The sequence below is a fragment of the Hemitrygon akajei genome, chromosome 8, assembly GCF_048418815.1.
Source record: "Hemitrygon akajei chromosome 8, sHemAka1.3, whole genome shotgun sequence".
Classification (NCBI taxonomy): domain Eukaryota; kingdom Metazoa; phylum Chordata; class Chondrichthyes; order Myliobatiformes; family Dasyatidae; genus Hemitrygon; species Hemitrygon akajei.
The window spans coordinates 71,538,660-71,561,786 of NC_133131.1; the positions used below are offsets into that span (position 1 = coordinate 71,538,660).

Below are 23,127 nucleotides of genomic sequence, written 5' to 3' on the forward strand. Positions count from 1 at the left end.
TTTCAGCAAAGCATTTGACAAGGTAACCAATGCAAGGCTTATTGAGAAAGTAAGGAGACATGGGATCCAAGGGGACCTTGCTTTGTGGATACAGAACTGGCTTGCCCACAGAAAGCAAAAAGTGGTTGTAGATTGGTCATATTCTGCATGGAGGCTGGTGACCAGTTGTGTGCCTCAGGGATCTGTTCTGGGACCCCTACTCTTCGTGATTTTTATAAATGTCCTTGATGAGGAAGTAGAGGGATGGGATAGTAAATTTGCTGATGACACAAAGGTTGGGGGTGTTGTGGATAGTGTGGAGGGCTGTCAGAGGTTACAGCGGGACATTGATAGGATGCAAAACTGGGCTGAGAAGTGGCAGATGGAGTTCAACTCAGATCAGTGTGAGGTGGTTCATTTTGGTAGGTCAAATATGATGGCAGAATATAGTATTAATGGTAAGACTCTTGGCAGTGTGGAGGATCAGAGGGATCTTGGGGCTCGAGTCCATAGGACACTCAAAGCTGCTGCACAGGTTGACTCTGTGGTTAAGAAGGCGTATAGTTCATTGGCCTTCATCAACTGTGGGATTGAGTTTAAGAGCTGAGAGGTAATGTTACAGCTATATAGGACCCTAGTCAGACCCCACTTGGAGTACTGTGCTCAGTGCTGGTCGCCTCACTACAGGAAGGATGTGGAAACTATAGAAAGGGTGCAGAGGAGATTTTACAAGGATGTTGCCTGGATTGGGGAGCATGCCTTGTGAGAATAGGTTGAGTGAACTCGGCCTTTTCTCCTTGGAGCGATGGAGGATGAGAGGTGACCTGATAGAGGTGTATAAGATGATGAGAGGCATTGATCGTATGGATAGTCAGAGGCTTTTCCCCAGAGCTGAAATGGCTATCATGAGAGGACACAGTTTTAAGGTGCTTGGAAGTAGGTACAGAGGAGATGTCAGGGGTAAGTTTTTTTTACTCAGAGAGTGGTGAGTGCGTGGAATGGGCTGCCGGCAACAATGGTGGAAGTGGATGCGATAGGATCTTTTAAGAGACTCCTGCATAGGTACATGGAGCTTAGAAAAATAGAGGGCTATGGGTAAGCCTAGGTAATTTCTAAGGTAAGGACATGTTTGGCACAGCATTGTGGGCCAAAGGGCCTGTATTGGGCTGTAGGTTTTCTATGTTCCTAGTAGCAGAATTAGGCCATTCAGCCCATCGAATCTGCTCTGCCATTCCATCATGGCTGATTTATTATCCCTCTCAACTGCATTCTGTTGCCTTCTCCCCGTAACCTTTGATACTTGTTATGTAGTAATTACTCTGTAATATCTGAGTAATATTGTAAATATATTGTTTGATGGAGCTTTCTTTGTTTACACAATTCATCATGGGTTATATGTAAAAGTACGTGCATGGCATAGGTCATTACACCACCCTGTCATATGAGAGTACCTCACTAAAGTCAAAACAAATTAGACGGTTTAATCCCTGGATCTGTGTCTTTGCTGTCAATTAACTTTGTTTTTGAGTTACAAAACTTAACAACACCCTTACTAATCAACCTATATTTTAAGATGTTATTTCGAGATGCACTGTGGAATAGGCGCTCCCAGCTCATCGAGCCACGCCACCTGGCAACCTACCGATTTAACTCCAGCCTAATCACAGGACAACTCACAATGACCAATGACCCTACTAACCCATACGTCTTCGGACTCAGGGAGGAAAGCCACGCGTACAGGAGGAGAATGTCCAAATGTTCTTACAGTGAGCCTGGAACTCTGACACCCTGAGCTGTAATAATGTCCTACTCGCTGTTCTGCTACCCTGGCACCCATATACCCAATGACTCGACCACCACTGCCATCTGTAGCAATGAATCCCACAGATTCCCCACCCTCTGGCTAAATAAATTCCTCCTCATCTCTGTTCTATTCTGATGCTGAGCCCTCTCGTCCTAGAGTCCCCCATTGTAGTTAACATCCTCCGCACCGCCACTTTAACTGGGCCTTTCAATATTCAGTCGGTCTCAATGAGACCCCCCCCCCCATTCTTCTAAACTCCAGTGAGTACAGGCTCAGAGCCATAGTAACCCTTTCATTCCCGGGATCATGCTACGAACCTCCTCTGGACCCTCTCCAATGCCAGATCATCCCTTCTTAGAGAAGAGGCCCAAACCTATTGAGAATACTCCCAATCTGGGCAATGTCTGTGAGTCGAACATCAGAGGGAGTGAGCTGACTGGGAGAAGTTCGGAGGGATGAAGAGGAATGACAACTCCGATGGTTCAGAGACAGCCGGGATACCAAGAAAAGGCGATGCCTCAAACAGCAACGTCCATCATTAAGGACTTCATCACTCAGGACGTGAACAATGAACCCATGAACACTACCTCAAAATATATATCTTATTATAATTTATCGATTTATTCCTACGTGTCGCAATGTACCGCTGCCGCACGCTGTCTGCCAGTGATTTAAAAGCTGATTCGGACGCGAACCGCCACCCACAGGGGAAGGAAGCTTCCGCCTCGCAGTCTCTGGGCGGGCCGGCCGGCCGGCGCGTCATGTCATCTGACCGCAATGTTTCGCAATGCCGGGGACAAGGCGTTCGGTCCCGACGCAGGACTTCCAGTTGACAGTTCTCTTCGGGCTCAGAACATACCGGTCCCGGGACATCACGCAGCTCCGCGGACTACTCCCTCCCGGGACAGTACCGAACCGATCTCTCCCGGTTTGGGACGGAGCACTCTCGGGACATCTCCCTCATCAGGACAGGCAAGTGCCGGTTCATCTCCCGGTAAAGGATACACCGCTCCCGAGATATTTCCGTTTGGGGACGGATTTCTGCCTGGACATCTCCCGGTTTCACTTCGCAGCCGACATGGTGGGTACCTGGAACAGAACTAGACGTGGGGAGGGGGTATCGAAAAGATCAGAAGAGGGTGGTAGTCTGATGTCACCTTGATACAAAACTTCCCACACTCGGGAGCATTGCTTCCCGGTTCGGGATAGACCCGACCCACCCCACCAGTTCGGGTCGTCCCGGTGCGGGATGGACCCCGAAGTTCGGGGCGGTCCTCTCTCGAGGCTCTGTCCCTGGACTCTCACCACTGAGTCTGGGAGGCTGAAATGTCCTCATTGACATCAGCTGGCTGTCCCGGGCCTGAGCTCTGCCCGGGCATGTTCCGTTGAAGACCAGACCGGGGCTGCCTGAACTCAGAGCCCATTATCCGGGACTCTGTTCAGCCCAGTCCCCACACCTGGGGGTCCCGGGAGTCTGTCAGCCCAGTCTCCATACCTGGGGGTCCCGGGAGTCTGTCAGCCCAGTCCCCACACCTGGGGGTCCCGGGAGTCTGTCAGCCCAGTCCCCACACCTGGGGGTCCCGGGAGTCTGTTCAGACCAGTCCCCACACCTGGGGGTCCCGGGAGTCTGTTCAGACCAATCCCCACACCTGGGGGTCCCGGGAGTCTGTTCAGACCAATCCCCACACCTGGGGGTCCCGGGAGTCTGTCAGACCAGTCCCCACACCTGGGGGTCCCGGGAGTCTGTCAGCCCAGTCCCCACACCTGGGGGTCCCGGGAGTCTGTCAGCCCAGTCTCCATACCTGGGGGTCCCGGGAGTCTGTTCAGACCAGTCCCCACACCTGGGGGTCCCGGGACCCTGTTCAGGCGAGTCACTACATCGGTGGGTGCCAGGATCCCCGTTCCTCACGGTGCCCACAGCGAGCATGTTGTCCTGGGACCTGTCAGTACTCTTCCTCTGGGAGGCCAGTGGGGATGAGGTGCGGACGGGTCTCCACCCGCACTTCCAGTATCTGCTCCCCTGGGGGGGGGGGGGGGGGCAAATGTTCGATCGTCTGTGTCCGAGCCCAGGAAGCCGCTCGGCCCGCTTCACTACTGACATTTCCGCACCCCTCCCCTCCCCTCCCCTCCCCGTGTGGGAACCTGCCCGGGCAGAGCTCTCTCGTCGTGGGCCGTTCCTCGGCGAAGTGACCCAGCCTCCCGACACCACCTCACCCCACCCTGTCTGTTACCCCCCCCCCCCCACACTCTCTCTCTCTCCCGACGCCCCTCCCTGCACAGCCCCTGGTCATGTCCTGACTTGTTCTCAACAACACCAGAGCCCCTGTCCGACCCGGGGGAGGGGACTGGTGTTTTCCCGATTTCACATCGGAGATGTTGAGTGCGATGGGAAGTTTGCGAAACAGTGGTGCCACAATAACGCCCCGCGCCCAAATAACCCCCAGCCACTTTCTCTCACACTTCCCATCTCCCTCTCTCGCTCACTATCTCCTTTTCATGCTTTTCCCTCCCATTCTCTCACTTTCTATTTCTGTTTCTCTCGCATAAATTATCTCTCACAAACACCGGCTCTCTCAAACAAAGTCCCTTTCTCACACACAAACACTCTCTCACACATTCTCTCACACACTCTCTCACACACACTCTCACACACACACTCTCTCACACAAACACTCTCACACAAACACTCTCACACACACTCTCTCACACACACTCTCTCACATTCTCTCTCACACAAACACTCTCACACAAACACTCTCACACACACTCTCTCACACACACTCTCTCACATTCTCTCACACACACACTCTCTCACACTCTCTTACACACTCTCTCACACACACTCACACACACACTCTCTCACACAAATACTCTCTCACACATTCTCTCTCACACATTCTCTCTCACACATTCTCTCTCACACTCTCTTACACACTCTCTCACACACACTCTCACACTCTCTTACACACTCTCTCACACACACTCTCACACACATTCTCTCTCACACATTCTCTCTCACACACTCTCTCACACTCTCTTACACACTCTCTCACACACACACTCTCACACACACTCTCTCTCACACACTCTCTCACACACACTCTCACACTCTCTTACACACTCTCTCACACACACTCTCACACACATTCTCTCTCACACATTCTCTCTCACACACTCTCACACTCTCTTACACACTCTCTCTCACACAAACACTCTCTCACATTCTCTCACACACACTCTCACACACACACTTTCTCACACTCTCTTACACACTCTCTCACACACACTCACACACACACTCTCTCACACAAATACTCTCTCACACATTCTCTCTCACACATTCTCTCTCACACACTCTCTCACACTCTCTTACACACTCTCTCTCACACACACTCTCACACACACACTCTCTCACACACTCTCTCTCACACACACTCTCACACTCACACACACATTCTCTCACTCACACTCTCTCTCACACACTCTCACACTCTCTCTCTCTCTCTGCCACACTTTCTCCTCTCCCCCTCTCTCTTCCTACTTCCCTGTCTGTCAGTCGGTTTAGTTTTTGTTTTAGATTGTAGCTTTCTCTTTCTCACCATCTGCTGTGTAGCCGAAAGTGAAACTCAGAGCCATTCCCGTAGCTGCTGAACACTTTACACTTTATCTGGGGACTTGGTGACTACTGACGACATTACTAGTGTCATAACCCTATAACCATATAACAATTACAGCACGGAAACAGGCCATCTCAGCCCTTCTAGTCCGTGCCGAACGCTTACTCTCACCTAGTCCCACTGACCCGCACTCAGCCCATAACCCTCCATTCCTTTCCTGTCCATATACCTATCCAATTTTACTTTAAATGACAATACCGAACCTGCCTCTACCACTTCTACTGGAAACTCATTCCACACAACTACCACTCTCTGAGTAAAGAAATTCCCCCTCGTGTTACCCCTAAACTTTTGCCCCCTAACTCTCAACTCATGTCCTCTTGTTTGAATCTCTCCTACTCTCAATGGAAAAAGCCTATCCACGTCAACTCTATCTATCCCCCTCATGATTTTAAATACCTCTATCAAGTCCCCTCTCAACTTTCTATGCTCCAAAGAATAAAGACATAACTTGTTCAACCTTTCTCTGTAATTTAGGTGCTGAAACCCGGGTAACATTCTAGTAAATCTTCTCTGTACTCTCTCTATTTTGTTGACATCTTTCCTAAAATTCAGTGACCATAACTGTACACAATACTCCAAATTCGGCCTTACCAATGCCTTGAACAATTTTAACATTACATTCCAACTCCTATACTCAATGGTCTGATTTATAAAGGCCAACATACCAAAAGCTTTCTTCACCACCCTATCCACATGAGATTCCACCTTCAGGGAACTATGCACCATTATTCCTAGATCACTCTGTTCTACTGCATTCTTCAATGCCCTACAATTTACCATGTATGTCCTATTTGGATTATTCCTAACAAAATGTAGCACCTCACACTTATCAGCATTAAACTCCATCTGCCATCTTTCAGCCCACTCTTCTAACTGGCCTTAATCTCTCTGCAAGCTTTGAAAACCTACTTCATTATCCACAACGCAACCTACCTTAGTATCATCTGCATACTTACTAATCCAATTTACCACCCCATCATCCAGATCATTAATGTATATGACAAACAACATTAGACCCAGTACAGATCCCTGAGGCACACCACTAGTCACCGGCCTCCAACCTGACAAACAGTTATCCACCACTACTCTCTGGCATCTCCCATCCAGCCACTGTTGAATCCATTTTACTACTTCAATATTCACACCTAACAATTGAACCTTCCGTGCAGAACCTTGTCACAGGCCTTACTGAAGTCCATATAGACAACATTCACTGCTTTACCCTCGTCAACTTTCCTCATAACCTCTTCAAAAAATTCAATAAGATTTGTCAAACATGACCTTCCACACACAAATCCATGCTGACTGTTCCTAATCAGACCCTGTCTATCCAGATAATTATATATACCATCTCTAGAAATACTTTCCATTAATTTACCCACCACTGACGTCAAACTGACAGGCCTATAATTGCTAGGTTTACTCTTAGAACCCGTTTTAAACAATGGAACCACATGAGCAATACGCCAATCCTCCGGCACTATCCCCGTTTCTAATGACATTTGAAATATTTCTGTCAGAGCCCCTGCTATTTCTACACTAACTTCCCTTAAGGTCCTACGGAATATCCTGTCAGGATTCGGAGATTTATTCACTTTTATATTCCTTAAAAGCACCAGCACTTCCTCCTCCTTAATTGTCATAGTTTCCATAACTTCCCTACTTGTTTCCCTTACCTCACACAATTCAATATCCTTCTCCTTAGTGAATACCAAAGAAAAGAAATTGTTCAAAATCTCCACCATCTCTCTTGGTTCCACACATAGCTATCCACTCTGATTCTCTAAGGGACCAATTTTATCCCTCACCATCCTTTTGCTATTAATATAACTGTAGAAACCCTTTGGATTTATTTTCACCTTACTTGCCAAAGCAACCTTGTATCTTCTTTTATCTTTTCTAATTTCTTTCTTAAGATTCTTTTTACATTCTTTATATTCCTTGAGCACCTCATTTACTCCATGCTGCCTATATTTATTGTAGATCTCTCTCTTTTTCCAAACCAAGTTTCCAATATCCCTTGAAAACCATGGCTCTCTCAAACTTTAACCTTTCCTTTCAACCTAACAGGAACATAAAGATTCTGTACCCTCAAAATTTCACCTTTAAATGACCTCCATTTCTCTATTACATCCTTCCCATAAAACAAATTGTCCCAATCCACTCCTTCTAAATCCTTTCGCATCTCCTCAAAGTTAGCCTTTCTCCAATCAAAAATCTCAACCCTGGGTCCAGTCCTATCCTTCTCCATAATTATATTGAAACTAATGGCATTGTGATCACTGGACCCAAAGTGCTCCCTAACACATACCTCCATCACCTGACCTATCTCATTCCCTAACAAAGAGATCCCCTTCTTTAGTTGGCAGCTCTATGTATTGCTGCATAAAACTATCCTGCACATATTTTACAAACTCCAAACCATCCATCCCTTTTACAGTATGGGCTTCCCAGTCTATGTGTGGAAAATTAAAATCTCCCACAATCACAACCCTGCGCTTACTACAAATATCTGCTATCTCCTTACAAATTTGCTCCTCCATTTCTTGCTCCCCATTAGGTGGTCTATAATACACCCCTATAGGTGTTACTACACCTTTCCCATTCCTCAATTTCACCCAAATAGCCTCCCTAGACGACCCCTCTAATCTATCCTGCCAGAGCACCGCTGTAATATTTTCTCTGACAAGCAACACAACACCTCCTCCTCTTGTCCCTCCGATTCTATCACACCTGAAGCAACAAAATCCAGGAATATTTAGTTGCCAATCACACCCCTCCTGCAACCATGTTCACTAATAGCTACAACATCAGTTATCAATCCATGCTCTAAGCTCATCCACCTTTCTTACAATGCTCCTACCATTAAAATAAATGCAATTAAGAGATTCTCCACCTCTTCCTCTCTGTTTATCTCTAATGGTGCAACAACTTTACTATCTTCCTTTTCTTCCTTCTCCCATAACATCTGTTCCTACACTCTGGTTCCCCTCCCCCCTCGAATCTAGTTTAAATCCACTGGAGCCTCTCTAGCAAACCTACCTGCAAGAATACTTGTCTCCCTCCAGTTCAGATGTAAACCGTCCCACCTTCCCTGGAAAACTGCCCAATTATCTATAAATCTGAAGCCTTCCCTCCTGCACCATTCTTCAGCCACGTGTTGATCTGCACTATCTTACTATTTCTAAATCCGCCTGCACGTGGCTCTGGTAGCAATCCTGAGATTGCTATCCTGGAGGTCCTGTCCTTTAACTTGGCACCTAACTCCCTAAACTCACCTTTCAGTACCTCCTCACTCTTCCTACCCACATCATTGGTCCCTACATGGACCACGATATCCGGCTGCTCACCCTCCCTCTTGAGAATACTGAGAACTCGATCCGAGATATCGCAGACCCTGGCACCAGGGAGGCAACAGACTATCCGGGATTCTCGATCTCTTCCACAGAACTTCCTATCTGTCCCCCTAACTATCGAATCCCCTATCACTACTGCTCTCCTCTTTTCCCTCCTTCCCTTCTGAGCTGAGGGTCCAGTCTCGGTGCCAGAGACGCAACCACTGCAACTTGTCCCTGGTAGGTCGTCCCCACCAATAGTATCCAAAACGGTATACTTATTGTTGATGGGAACGGCCACAGGGGTGCTCTGCTCATTCTGTCTAATCCCCTTCCCTCTCCTGACAGTCACCCAGCTACCTGTCTCCTGACTCCTAGGGGTGACTATCTCCCTGAAACTCCTGTCTATTTCTGCCTCTGCCTCCCGAATGATCCGAAGTTCATCCAGCTCCAGCTCCAGTTCCCTAACATGTTTTGTCAGGAGCTGCAGCTGGATGCACCTTTTGCAGGTGTAGTCATCAGGGACAATTGTGCTCGCCCTGACTTCCCACATACTGCAAACGGAGCACTCAACTGCTCTAACTGCTGCCTCCATTACCTATGCCTAAACTAATTAGATTAATTAAAGGAGCTTACCTCACCTGGAGTGAAGCTCGTCCTCAGCCTCTGCTCGCTTTTTAAATTCCCCCGCTGATCTCAGAGGCTGACTTTCACGCGCTTGCGCAGTCGTGCGCTGTTCAAACCTCGCCTCTGCCTGTTCTCGCTGAAGTCTGATTGAGCCGAAAGCCGACCCATTCTGCCTCAGTCCACTCCGACGATGGCCGCTGTATATGGTGTTTTTTTAAAAACCTTTGGTGTGCTACGTCACGCGCCTGCGCAGTCTAGCCTCTTTTCCCCGATCAGTTTTTAAAAAATGCAACAGCTTATGCAGTCCGTTTCTTCTCTGTGTTAGTTCTGACCTGAGCCCATTACCACAGGCTTATTCTCCACACTGTCTGCCCTGCGGCTCGCTTCCATCTAGTACACACCAGCAGACTGACCCCTGACCCTGTACACTCCAGTAGACTGACCCCTGACCCTGTACACTCCAGCAGAATGATCCCTGACCCTGTACACACCAGCAGACTGACCTCTGACCCTGTACACTCCAGCAGAATGACCCTGACCCTGTGCACACCAGCACCCCTGACCCTGTACTCTCCAGCAGAATGACCCCTGACCCTGTACAGTCCAGCAGAATGACCCTTGACCCTGTACACTCCAGCAGACTGATCCCTGACCCTGTACACTCCAGCAGAATGACCCCTGACCCTGTACACACCAGCAGACTGACCTCTGACCCTGTACACTCCAGCAGAATGACCCTGACCCTGTGCACACCAGCACCCCTGACCCTGTACACTCCAGCAGAATGACCCCTGACCCTGTGCACACCAGCTGACTGGCCCCCAGCATCTGCTCATACCAATATCAGCTTCATTTGTTACATGCACAGTACATCAATACGTACAGTGAGGTGTGCCATTTTCATTAATGACCAACCACAGTCTGAGGACAGCAAAGGACAGAATTGGTTCTCTGGAAGGTCAGGATACTAATCTATGCATGGAGCCCAAAGAGATGGCAGATCAAGTGCACCTGACGTGGAACTTGCTGTATTTTGCGGCAGCACTACATAATGATAGAAAAAAACAGTGAATTACAGGAAGTAATGATAAGTTAAGTGAGTAGTGCAAAAATAGAAATAAAAAAGCAGTGAGGCAGTGTTCAGATAGATAGATAGATAGATACTTTATTCATCCCCATGGGGAAATTCAACTTTTTTCCAATGTCCCATACACTTGTTGTAGCAAAACTAATTACATACAATACTTAACTCAGTAAAAAAAATATATCTCGGGAGCAGCTGGAAAAGGCTGCCGCTCAGGAGGGGCAGAGGGGAAGAAGCTGTTCCTGAATTGTTGAGTGTGTGCCTTCAGGCTCCTGTACCTCCTCCTTCCTGTAAAGAGAAGAGGGCATGCCCTGGATGTCGGAGGTCCTTAACAATGGATGCTGCCTTTCTGAGGCATCGCTCCTTGAAGATGTCCTGGATGCAATGAAGGCTGGTACCCTTGGTGGGGCTGACTAAGCTTACAACTCCATGTAGGTTATTTTGACCCTGTGCAGTAGCCCTCACACACCAGAAGATGATGTAGCCAGTTAGAATGCTCTCCACGGTACAACCGTAGAAATTTGCAAGTGTCTTTGGTGACATACCAATTTCTTCAAACTCCTAATGAAGCATAGCCACTGTCTTTGTAGCTGCATTGATACGTTGGGTCCAGGATAGGTCCTCAGAGATATTGGCACCCAAGAACTTGAACTTTCCACTTTTGATCCCTCCATGAGGACTGGTTGGGTGTTCCCTCATCTTGCCCTTTCTGAAGTCCACAATCAGTTCTTTGGTGTTACTGACCCTATACAGATTACGGACAAGGAGGTGTTTGCTATTTTGAGGCAAATTATGGTGGATAGTTGTCCTTGGCCTGAGAAGAGGTTCCCTCAGACCCTGTAGGAAGCTAGTGCAGAGACTGCAGGGCCCCTAACAGTGAAATATAAAACATCCTTAGCCATGGGTGAAAAATTTAGAGGATTTGAGGATGGTTAATGTTGTTCAGTTGTTTTAAGAAAGGCTCTAAGAATAAGTCAGGAAATTATAGGCCAGTGAGCCTGATATCAGTAGTGTGAAAGTTATTAGAAGATTTTCTAATAGATTTGATATACAAGTATTTGGAAGGTGGGGACAGATTAAGGATGGTCAATGTGGCTTTACGCATGGTAAGTCTTGTCTAACCAGACTCAGAGTTTTTCAAGGAAGTTAACAGGGAAGTTGATGAAGGCAAGGCAGTGGATGTTGTCTACATGGACTTCAGCAAGGCATTTGGCAAGGTCCTGCATGGGAGGTTGGTCAAGAAAGTTCAGTCACTTGGCATTCAAGATGAAGTAGTAAATTAAATTAAACATTGGCTTGGCTGCTAGTGACTAGACCCCCAGGGGTTTGTGTTGGGGCTGCTTCTTTTACATTATATATCAATGACTTGGATGAAGAAATTGATGACTCTGTGGCCAAGTTTGCTGAATATAGGTGTAGGGTAAGGTAGGGTTGAAGAAGCAGAGGGGCTGCACAAGGACTTGCATAGATTAGGAGAATAGGCAAAGAGGTGGCAGATGGAATGCAGTGTCGGGACGTGTATGGTCATGCACTTTGGTAGAACGAATAAAAGTGTAGACTATTTTCTAAACAGAGAGAAAATTCAAAAATCCATAAAGGTTAATCTGCTGGTTGAATTGATGGTGAGGAAGGCACATACAATGTTGGCATTTATTTCAAGAGGACTAGAATGTAAGAGCAAGGATGAAGCTCTATAAGCACTGGTGAGGCCTCACTTGGAGTATTGTGAGCAGTTTAGGGCCCTCATTTTAAAAAGGAATGTGCTGACATTGGAGAAGTTTCAGAGAAGGTTCACAAGAATGAAAAGGTTGTCATATGAGCAGCGATTGAAGGCTTTGGTCAGTACTGGCTGGAATTTAGAAGATTGGGGGGATGTCATTGAAACCTATTGAATGTTGAAAGGCTTAGGTAGAGTGGATGTGGAGAAGATGTTTCCTACAGTGGGAGAGTCCAGGACTAGAGGACACAGCCTCAAAATAGAGGGACATCCATTTAGAACAGCAGTAAAGAAGAATCTCTTTATCCAGAGGACGGTCAATCTGTGGAATTCTTTGCCACAGGTGATTGTGGAGGCCAAGTCACTGGGTGCATTTAAAGAAGAGGTTGATAATTTCAGGATGTATATTGTATACTCTTCTCTGACATTAAATGTATCTATTGATAGTTTCTTGATTAACCAGGGTAGGGGCAGTTAAGGTGAGAATGCAGGGGAATGGGTTTGAGAGGGAAATGGATCAGCCATAATGAAATGGCAGAGAAGACTCGATGGGCAGAATGGCCTAATCTGCTCCTATGTCTTATGATCTTATGGCTTCACGGGGTGGTAGCAGACGCTTGTCTCTGACTGGAGACCTGTGACTGACGATGTGCTTCAGGGATCAGTGCTGGGTCCATGCATGTTCACCATCTGAATCAACGATCTGGATGATCATGTGACTAGCTAAATCAGCAAATTTGTGGATGACACCAAGATTGGGGGTGTAATGGACAGCGAGGAAGACTATCAAAGCTTGCTGCAGGATCTGAAATGGCTGGAAAAATGGCAGATGGAATTTATTGCAGACAAGTGCTAAGTGTTGCACTTTGGTAGAACCAACCAGGTTAGATCTTCAGTGAATGGTAGGGCACTGAGGAGTGTATTAGAATGGAGGGATCTGGAAATACAGGTCCATAATTCATTAAAAGTGGTGTTACAGGTAGATAGGGTCATAAAGAAAGCTTTTGGCACATTGGTCTTCATAAATCGAGGTACTGAGTACAGGAATTGGGATGTTATGTTGAAGTTGTGTAAGATGCTGGTGAGGCCTAATTTGGAGTATTGTGTGCAGTTTTGGTCACCTACCTACAGGAAAGATGTCAATAAGATTGAAAGAGTGCAGAGAAAATGTACAAGGATGTTTTCATGATTTGAGGACCTGAGTTATAGGGAATGGTTGAACAGGTTAGAATTTTATTCCCTAGAGCGTAGGGAAATGAGGGCAGATTTGACAGAGGCATACAAAATTATGAGGGGCATAGGTAGGGTAAATGCAGGCAGGCTTTTTCCACTGAGATTAAGTGAGACTACAACTAGAGGTCATGGGTTAAGGGTGAAAGTTGAAATGTTGAGGGGGCACATCTTCTCTCAGAGGGTGGTGAGTGTGGAATGAGCTCGCAGTGCAAATGGTAGATGGGGGCTTGAATTTCAATATTTAAGAGAAGTGGATCATGGATGGGAGGGGTATGGAGGGCTATGTGGTTTGGGTGCAGGTTGATGGGACTAGGTAGCTGAATGGTTCAGCACAGACTAGATGGGCCAAAGGGCCTACTTCTGTGCTGTAGTTTTCTATAACTCTGTGACTCTTCATGCCAGGGGCAGCCTGCAAGTGTCACCACTCGTCCAGCACCAGCATTGCATGCCCACGACCGTCTCATCCTAACTGGTACGCCTTTGAAATGTGGGAGGAAACCGGAACACCCGTAGGAAACCCACCTGGTCATAGGGAGAGCATAGAAACTCCTTACAGGTAGCAGCAGGAATTGAACCCGGGTTGCTGGGATCATAATGGCATTACACTAACTACTATATTACCATGACCCCCTTAAGATATGGAACACTTCACAAATTTCCCTGTAATACACACCAGCAGGACTGACCCTACAGGGACCTGTGGTCTGATGGACTAGCTGAGGCAGAATTCTGGACCCTAGCTACTTTCTACAGAGTCCAGCAGCCTGGACCTTGGCCATCCCCAGCAGAAACCAGCAGTCTGGACCCTGACCATTCCCAGCAGAAACTAGCAGCCAGAACCCTGGCTATTCCCAGCAGAGACCAGCAGCTAGAATGCAGCTACAAACCAGCAGCCAGGACTCTGGCTTTTCCCAGCAGACTGGCCGGTCTGACCTTGTCCATTTTCAGCAGAGACTAGCAACCTGGACACTAGCTGTTCCCAGCAGCCTGGTCCCTGGCCATTCCCAACACAGTCCAGCAGTGCGGGCCTTGGCTGCTCCAAGCAGATTAGCATATCTGACCCTGGCCATTCCCAACAGAAACCATCAGCCTGGATCCTGACTGTTCCCAGAAATGACCAGCAGAATAGCATCTCCAACCTGGCCACTCACAGCAGAGACCAGCAGCCATGCCCTGGAAGTGTGTGTGTGGATTCAGTGACAAAGTGGCAAATGAAATACCATGTTGGAAAATGCATGGCCGTGCACTTTGGTAGAAGAAATAAATGTGCAGACTATTTTCTAAATGGGGAGAAAATCCAAATATCTGAGATGCAGAGGGACTTGGGAGTTCTTGTACAGAACAGCCTGAAGGTTAACTTGCTGGTTGAGCTGATGGTGAGGAAGGCAATGTTAGCGTTCATTTCAAGAGGTCTAGAATACGAGAGCAGGGATGTGCTGGGAGGCTTTATAAGGAATTGGTGAGGCCTCACCTTGAGTATCGTGAACAGTTTTGAACTTCTCATGTAAGAAAAGTTGTGCTGGCTTTGGAGAGGGTCCAGAGGAGGTTCACAAGGATGATTCTGGGAATGAAAAGGTTATCATACGAGGAGCGTTTGACAGCTCTGGGTCTGTACTTGCTGGAATTTAGAAGGATGAGGGGGGAATCTCATTGAAACCTTTCGAACATTGAAAGACCTAGACATAGATATGGAAAGGGTGTTTCCCATGGTGGGGGAATCTAGGACAAGAGGGCACAGCCTCAGGATAGAGGGGTGTCCATTTAAAACAGAGATGCAAAGAAATTTCTTTAGCCGGAGGGTGGTGTATTTGTGGAATTTATTACCACGGGCATCTGTGGAGGCCAGGTAATTAGGTGTACTTAAGGCAGAGTTTGAAAGGTTTTTGACTGGACACAGCAGCGAGGGTTACGGGGAGAAGGCCGGGGAGTGGGGCTGAGGATGGGTAAAAAAGGATCAGCCATGATTTAATGGCAGAGCATACTCAACGGACCTAATAGCCTAATTCTGCTCCTAAGCCTTCTGGTCTTATAGAGTCACGTGTGAAAGTGTGGCCTTACAATTTACAGGTCAAGTCGACGCCATCTCCCTGCGAACAGTGGCGGGCCCAGGCCATTAGGAACAGGCCGGTATGCCGGAGCCTCTTTGGGCCGGTGGACAGGCGGCAGCTGCGGTCGGAGCTGGGAGCCGAGTTGCGGAGAGGCCTGGACGCGGCGGCCAAGAGGTGGGCCTTCGACTTCGAGGCGGAGCGGCCGCTGCCAGGCGACCTGCAGTGGGAGGCCGTCCCGAACCAGGATGTCCCATCCTTTTACCGAACGGTACATGTCACCTCACAGGGGTGGCTCCTGAACCCACTCGGGCCGAGGGAGGGAGTTGAGACGGGCACCCCCTCAGCCGAGAAGAAGCCAATTCTGCCCCATGGATGCAAGAGGAGACAGGCTCTCATCACGGGTAAAGTTCAAAGTAAATTTATTATCTAATTACATAGAGGTTCTTTTTCTTGCACTTACAGGAAACATGACCTCTCAGCACTTACAGGTAAAAGGATATATATAAATAAATAGACAAAGAAAAATAATATACAAACGGACAAACAACCAATGTACAAAAGAAGACAAACTGTGCAAATACAAATATAATACTGAGAACATGAAACATAGACACATAGAAAACCGACAGCACAATACAGGCCCTTCGGCCCACAAAGCTGTGCCAAACATGTCCTTACCTCAGAAATTACCTAGGATTCCCATAGCTTTCTATTTTCTAAGCTCCATGTAGCTATCCAGGAATTTCTTAAAAGACCCTATCCTATCCACCTCTGACTATCCACACAATCAATGCGTCACACATCATCTTATACACCTCCATCAGGTCACCTCTCATCCTCCGTTGCTCCAAGGAGAAAAGGCTGAGTTCACTCAACCTATTCTCATAAGGCATGCTCCCCAATCCAGGCAACGTTCTTGTAAATCTCCTCTGTACCCTTTCTATGGTTTCCACATCCTTCCTGTAGTGAGGTGACTGGAACTGAGCACAGTACTTCAAGTGGGGTCTGACTAGGGTCCTATATAGCTGCAACATTACCTCTTGGCTCTTAAACCCAGTCCTATGGTTGATGAAGGTCAATGCACCGTATGCCTTCTTAACCACAGAGTCAAACCTACGCAGGAACTTTAAGTGTCCTATGGACTTGGACCCCAAGATCCCTCTGATCCTCCACACTGCCAAGAGTCTTACCATTAATACTATATTCTGCCATCATATTTGACCTACCAAAATGAACCACCTTACACTTACCTGGGTTGAAATCCAGCTGCCACTTCTCAGCCCAGATTTGCATTCTATCGAAGTCCAGCTGTAACCTCTGACAGCCCTCCACACTAACCACAACACCTCCAATCTTCGTGTCATCAGAAAATTTACTGTCTCATCCCTCCAATTCCTCATCCAGGACATTTATAAAAATCACGAAGAGTAGGGGTCCCAGAACAGATCCCTGAGGCACACAACTGGTCACCAACCTCCATGCAGATTATGACCCATCTACAACCACTATTGTGTCAAGAAACCTTCCTGAACACACGTAACAAACTCCACCCCATCTAAACCCCTTGCTCTAGGGAGATGCCAATCAATATTTGGGAAATTAAAATCCCCCACCACAGCAACCCTGTTATTATTACACCTTTCCAGAATCTATCTCCTCTGCTCCTCGACGTCCCTGTTACTATTGGCTGGTCTATTAAAAATACCCAGTAGAGTTATTGAGCCCTTCCTGTTATAGAGTCCTTGAAAGTGAGTCTATAGGTTGTGGAATCAGTTCAGTGTTGAGGTGAGTGAAGATATCCACACTGAGGCTGATGGCTGAGGGGTAATAACTGTTCTTGAACCTGGTGATGTGGGACTTACCCCCTGCTCGATGGCAGCAGTGAGAAGGGAGCATGACCTAGATGATGGGGTCCTTGATGATGGTGCTGCTTTCTTGGGGCAGTCCTCCTTGTAGATGTGCCCAGTGGTGGGGAGGGCTGCATTCGCCACTTTCTGTTGCCTTTCCCATTGCTGGCCGAATGTGCCCGTCCCAAATCGCCTTCCGGGAGTTTAAAGGAACTCAGCAACAGGATTTTAACCACCCCAGCCACACCTGTGCACTGCTCTTCAAAGTGGAACTGCTGAGCAGTCTGCGGCCCGTATCTGAGAAAGGATGTGCCGGTATTGGAGAGGGAATGGACTGCAGGGTGGGTGCAGGTCGATGGCGCCAGGCGGAACTTTTGGGACTGGAAAGGAAGGGGAAGAAGCTAGCCCTGCAGACAGTCTCAGCCCGAAATGTCCACTTTTATTCCCCTCCGTTGATGCTGTCTGCCCCTCTGAGTTCTTCCAGCTGCTCAAGTTTTCCAGTACCTGCAGAATCCCCACCATCCGGAACATAACACCTCCTCACAGCTCCCATCGGGCAGGAGGTACAGAAGCCACAAGTCCCACATCATGGGTTCCTTCAACTGTCCGGTTCTTGAACAAACACGAGTCACTACCTCAGCACAGCAACTCTACAACCGCTCTGCACTCCAGTGGAGCTTTCTGTTCTAGTTGTGTTTTCTTGTAAAAATTGTGTATGATTAATGGCTGTCTCTCTTGTGTACATTGCTTCCCTGATGCTGTAAGTTCCTCATTACACCCAAGCGTTTGTGTGCTTGTCCCTATGGCGAGAAACTTGACTCTCCCTCTCTCGCCTCCCTCTCTCTCACTCCTCCTCCCTCACTCTCCCTCTCCTCTCTCTCTGACCCTCCCCTTCTCCTTCTTCCTCCCCTTCACTCCAAATCTCCCCTTCCCCCTCTCCCTTTGATCCTCCCATCCCCTTCCTCCCTCCCTCATTCCCCTCCTCCATTCCCCCTCTCTCTGCAACTCTCCCTCTTCCAACCCACACTCCCTCTTTCCCTCTCTTCCACTTTCCCCCCTCCCCTCTCCACTATCCTTCCCTCTCCTTCCCTCTCTCCCTAACTCTCCCCTCCATCTCTCTCTTGCCCCCTCTCATTCTCTTCCTCTCTCTCCCCCCTCTCCCTTGCTCCCCCACTCTCCCCTCCTCTCCTTTTCTCCCCCTCTCCCTCCCGCTTCGAAACATCACTGTAGTGCCGTGTCACATCCGGCCGATGACCCTCGCTCTGCTTCTGTCTGCAGATTTCTACGTTATGAAGAGAAGATTTGTGCCACTGGATGCTGAGGCTAAGCCTTAAGGCGGGCAGGAAGTTGTGCGAAGAGTGGACAGCGGACTACGTGTTGCCGGTCAGCTGCCTGGACTTTGCAACAAGATGGCTGTTCTCCGAGATGACAATTCTTTGCTTTTTTTACCCAGTTTGTAATCATGTAGCTGACTCCTGAACTAAAGACCCCTGTCCTACCACCCCTGGCACCCTCTGTGAGAGCAGGGACTGGGGGCGGCAGGCTGACCCTCAAGAGGGGGTCTAATTAAGGGTAGTGGATTAATGGGGGAGGTCAACCATTGCCAGATGGCCTGTGGTCACCCTGTTCGATTCGGGGAGCTGCCACTGCACCCTCAACCCCCTCCCTCTCGGCTTGACCGTCCCCGAGAGTGCAGGGAACAAACGGGCTGCTCTTTCGTGCTCTGTGAATGAACAGTGCACCGCGCGGTGGTGAAGTGTGTGTGTGGGAGGGAACGTGCAAGGAGTGGATGTGGGAGATGTGTGAATGCTGAGGTGGAAGTGTGGATCAGGACATAAATCATGGGGAAGGGAAGGGTCTTGGCAGAGCTTCATCCCCTGATCTGAAGAACTACACAACAAACAGGAACAAAATGGTCTTCCCATAGGCAACTGGATATCGTAATGAACTGTCTCGACCAGAAACAATGACTCTTGTTTCACCTTCATTGGTGCTGCCTGACCTGCTGAGTTCCTCCAGTGTTTTGTGTGTGTGGAGTAATAATTGAGTAACGTCTATAATTCAGGATCCGATTCTTGAATGACCATAAGACAAAGGAGCAGAATGAGGCCATTCAGCCCATCAGTTCTGTTCTGCCATTCCCTCATTGCTAATTTATTATCCCTCTCAACCCCATTCTTCTAAAATTATAAAATTAATAAAATTATAAAGTTATAAAAGTATAAAATTCTAAAGGGATTGGACAGGCTAGATGCAGGAAGATTGTTTCTGATGTTGGGGAAGTCCAGAACGAGGGGTCACAATTTAAGGATAAAGAGGAAGCCTTTTAGGACCGAGATGAGGAAAAACTTCTTCACACAGAGAGTGGTGAATCTGTGGAATTCTCTGCCACAGGAAACAGTTGAGGCCAGTTCATTGGCTATATTTAAGAGGGAGTTAGATATGGCCCTTGTGGCTAAAGGGATCAGGGGGTATGGAGAGAAAGCAGGTACAGGGTTCTGAGTTGGATGATCAGCCATGATCATACTGAATGGCGGTGCAGGTTCGAAGGGCCAAATGGCCTACTCCTGCACCTATTTTCTATGTTTCTATGTTTCTGCTTTCTCCCCATAACCTTTGACTCCCTGATTAATCAAAAACCTTTGCTTCAAATATACCCAATGATTTGGCCTCCACAGCTGTCTGTGGCAATGAGTTCCACAGATACCACCCTTCTGGCTGAAGAAAATCCCCCTCATCTCCGTTCTAAACGGACGTTCCTCTATTCTGAGGCATTGCGCTCTGGTGCTAGAATTTCTCACTATTGGAATCATCCTCTCCACGCCCACTCGATCTAGGCCTTTCAGTATTTGATAGGTTTCAATGGGATCCCCTCATTCTTTGAAATACCAGCAAGTACAGGCCCAGAGGGGTATCAAACTCTCATCATAAGTTAATCCTTTAATTCCCAGGATCCTTCTCTCGACCCTCTCCAGTGCCAGCACATCCTTTCTCAGACATGGGGACTGAAACTCCCACCCTCTTGCTATAGAAACGTCTCCTTATCTCTGTTCTAAAGGGACATCCTTCGACCCCGAGGCTGTTCTCTCTGGCCCTAGACTCATCGATGAGAACAGAGGTTCAGGCAACTTTGTGATTGTACGCAACGAATTTGCTTTCACTTCCTGAAGGAGGTGGTGCAGAAGTGGCTGGTGGGGGTAAATGTCCATGGAGTTTATTTCTGAGTGCACCTGCAGGATCTCTTGCCCACATCAACGTAGGCCATTTTCAGTCCCGAAGCAGCGCTTCAGCCTGAAACATGCTGCTTGACCACAGCAGATCGATTGTGACTTCAGACCCAAACTGTTTCTTCCCAAATTGAAAAAAGAATTAGAGGGAAGGAGAGCAAAAAGCGACTTGGAAGATCTTTTCAAATGTCTGGGGCAGGTGGGGAAACTGATGATAGAGATGTCCTTGGTAAATGGGGGGGAATAGACGTGGAAATTGTACAAAGCCCTGGTTAGATCGTTCTGTGGTACTGTGAGTTGTTCTGCTTAGTCAGACTTGGAAGAGTATCTTGGATCTGGAGGAAGGGCAAATGAGGTTTCCAGAAAGATATCCAGTCCTTGGGGGTTTAATTAGGAGAGAATTAGCTTCAAGAGGTAATTTGGAAAGCACTTTGCGGAGGCAGTGTAGCGGTTAGCACTACGCTCTACAGTGATTGGAGTTCGATTCCCGTTGCTGCCTGTAAGGAGTTTGTATGTTTTCCCTGTGACCATGTGGGGTTCCTCTGGGGCCTCCAGTTTCCTCCCACACTCTACAGTCGTACAGGCGAGGGCGGGCACGCGGCGTTGGAGCCAGAAGCATGGCTGCCCCCAGCTCTATCCTCGATCCATGACGCGTTTCACCGCATGTTTCAGATAAAGCTCTTCTTGAATAAGATGTTTCATCAGACCAAGGTTGGGAAAAGGATTTTATGTCCTGTGGATAACCTTGATCTCGGGGAATAGCAGTATAAGCTTGAGGGGCTGGGCGGCCTTTGTTTCTGTGTGTGAAGGGACGAGACGAGGTGGTCAGAGTGAGTGTGAAGTGTGATTGTTGCTGCTGTCAAGATTAGAAATCCAGGCTCTTTATTACAGGCATAATTTAGTAGAACCTTTTATTCATATTTATTCCATAATCTTCAGATTTAGCATATTTATTAGGTAAATATATAAATATTTTAAATAGTTTAAAACTTGCACAGTTTAAAATTGAATTCTCTGGGTATTAATGATGCTGCTTTGAAATTTAGACTCTGAGGCCACTTTATTAGGTACACCTGTATGCCTCGTTAATGCAAATATCTGATCAGCCAATTGTGTGGCAGAAAGTTATTGCAGAAACACATGCAGACCTGGTCAGGAAGTTCAGTTGTTCAGACCAAACATCAGAATGGGGAAGAAATGTGATCTAAGTGACTTTGACCTTGGGATGATTGTTGGTGCCAGATGGGGTGGTTTGAGTATCTCAGCAACTGCTGATCTCCTGGGATTTTCATGCACAACCGTCTCTAGAGTTTACAGAGAATGGCATGAAAAACCCAAAATAAACATCTAGTGCGTGAAAACACCTCGTTAGTGAGAGAGGTCAGAGGAGAATGGCCAGACTGGTTCAAACTGACAGAAGGGTGACAGGAACAACAATACCCACACATTACAACAGTGGTGTGCAGAGGAGCGTCTCCGAACCCACAGCATGTTGAACCTTGAAGTGGCTGGGCTACAGAAGCTACAGACCATGAACCTACACTCAGTGGCCCCTCTATTAGGCACAGGAAGTAACTAATGAAATGATCACTGAATGTATATAAATATTTATAATGGTTTAAAGCCCGCATTGATTAAAATTGAATTCTCTGACTGTTGATTGCGATGCTGCTTTGAAGTTCAGCACCTTGGCGTACGGTTGAAGAGTTGGTGTTGGTTGTTGCTCACGTGAGTACGCTGGATTCCATTGACGAGTGGAGGCAAAGGCTCTCACGTGCGTTATCTCTAAACAAGCACTTGAATCACTGTGGCTCTAGACCACGAGCTGACAGATGGGATTAGTTTGGATTGAATTGGTGGCCTTTCTCAAGCTACGACTTTGTGAAAGGTCTAAGTGTTGCACTATGTATCTTTATTAAAGTTGGACCAACCTTTGGTTTGAGTTTCTTTGTGTCCTGTGTGTTCCTTATTCCTGGGCAGCAGGTCTGGACTTGAACCACGGTCTGAAAATGGCAGGGTGGTGGAGGGGGGGAAGGGAGGGACATCTGATAGCTGCCAGAGGATTGTGAATGAGAATCTGACATCACACATGCTGGAATGTGAAATGCATCACTTATGTTGCCAACCCCAGGAAGCAGTGGGGCCACCCAGCAAGTGCTACCACACACTCCACAGCGTGCCCAGAATGCTCCGCAGAACAACACAATTCACTCAAAACAGGACACAACCAGCAACAAAGCGACAGCTAAACTAGCTCCGTTCCTCTCCCCCACCCACACACACACCTAAATAGTCCTCCAACCCCAGGACAGGCTGTCTTCTTCGGCCTCCATCCTCCAGCAGACTCAGATTCATAGGCATTTGGCCTTCAACTTCCCCAGCGAACTCAGAGTTTCATAGGCATTTGGCCTTTGACTTCCACAGCAGATTGACAGAGATTCATAGGCATTTGGCCTTTGACTTCCACGGCAGATTGACAGAGATTCACAGGCATTGGGCCTTCAACTTCCCCAGCGAACTCAGAGATTCACAGACATTGGGCCTTC

General features: G+C 47.7%; 1 protein-coding gene across 2 annotated transcripts; it reads left to right on the plus strand.

The window, feature by feature from the left end:
- Positions 1 to 2,518: 2,518 nt before the first annotated feature.
- On the plus strand, positions 2,519 to 22,523 carry LOC140731976 (cyclin-dependent kinase inhibitor 1-like). Of its 2 annotated transcripts, none has more exons than XM_073054021.1 (3): positions 2,519 to 2,755; positions 15,527 to 15,908; positions 18,633 to 22,523. In XM_073054021.1, the coding sequence occupies exons 1-3, from the start codon at positions 2,561 to 2,563 to the stop codon at positions 18,686 to 18,688; spliced, it is 633 nt and encodes a 210-aa protein (XP_072910122.1). In that variant the 5' UTR covers positions 2,519 to 2,560; the 3' UTR covers positions 18,689 to 22,523. The 2 variants fall into 2 exon arrangements, with proteins under 2 accessions (XP_072910122.1, XP_072910121.1); XM_073054020.1 differs by having other exon boundaries at positions 2,528 to 2,864.
- Positions 22,524 to 23,127: the final 604 nt, after the last annotated feature.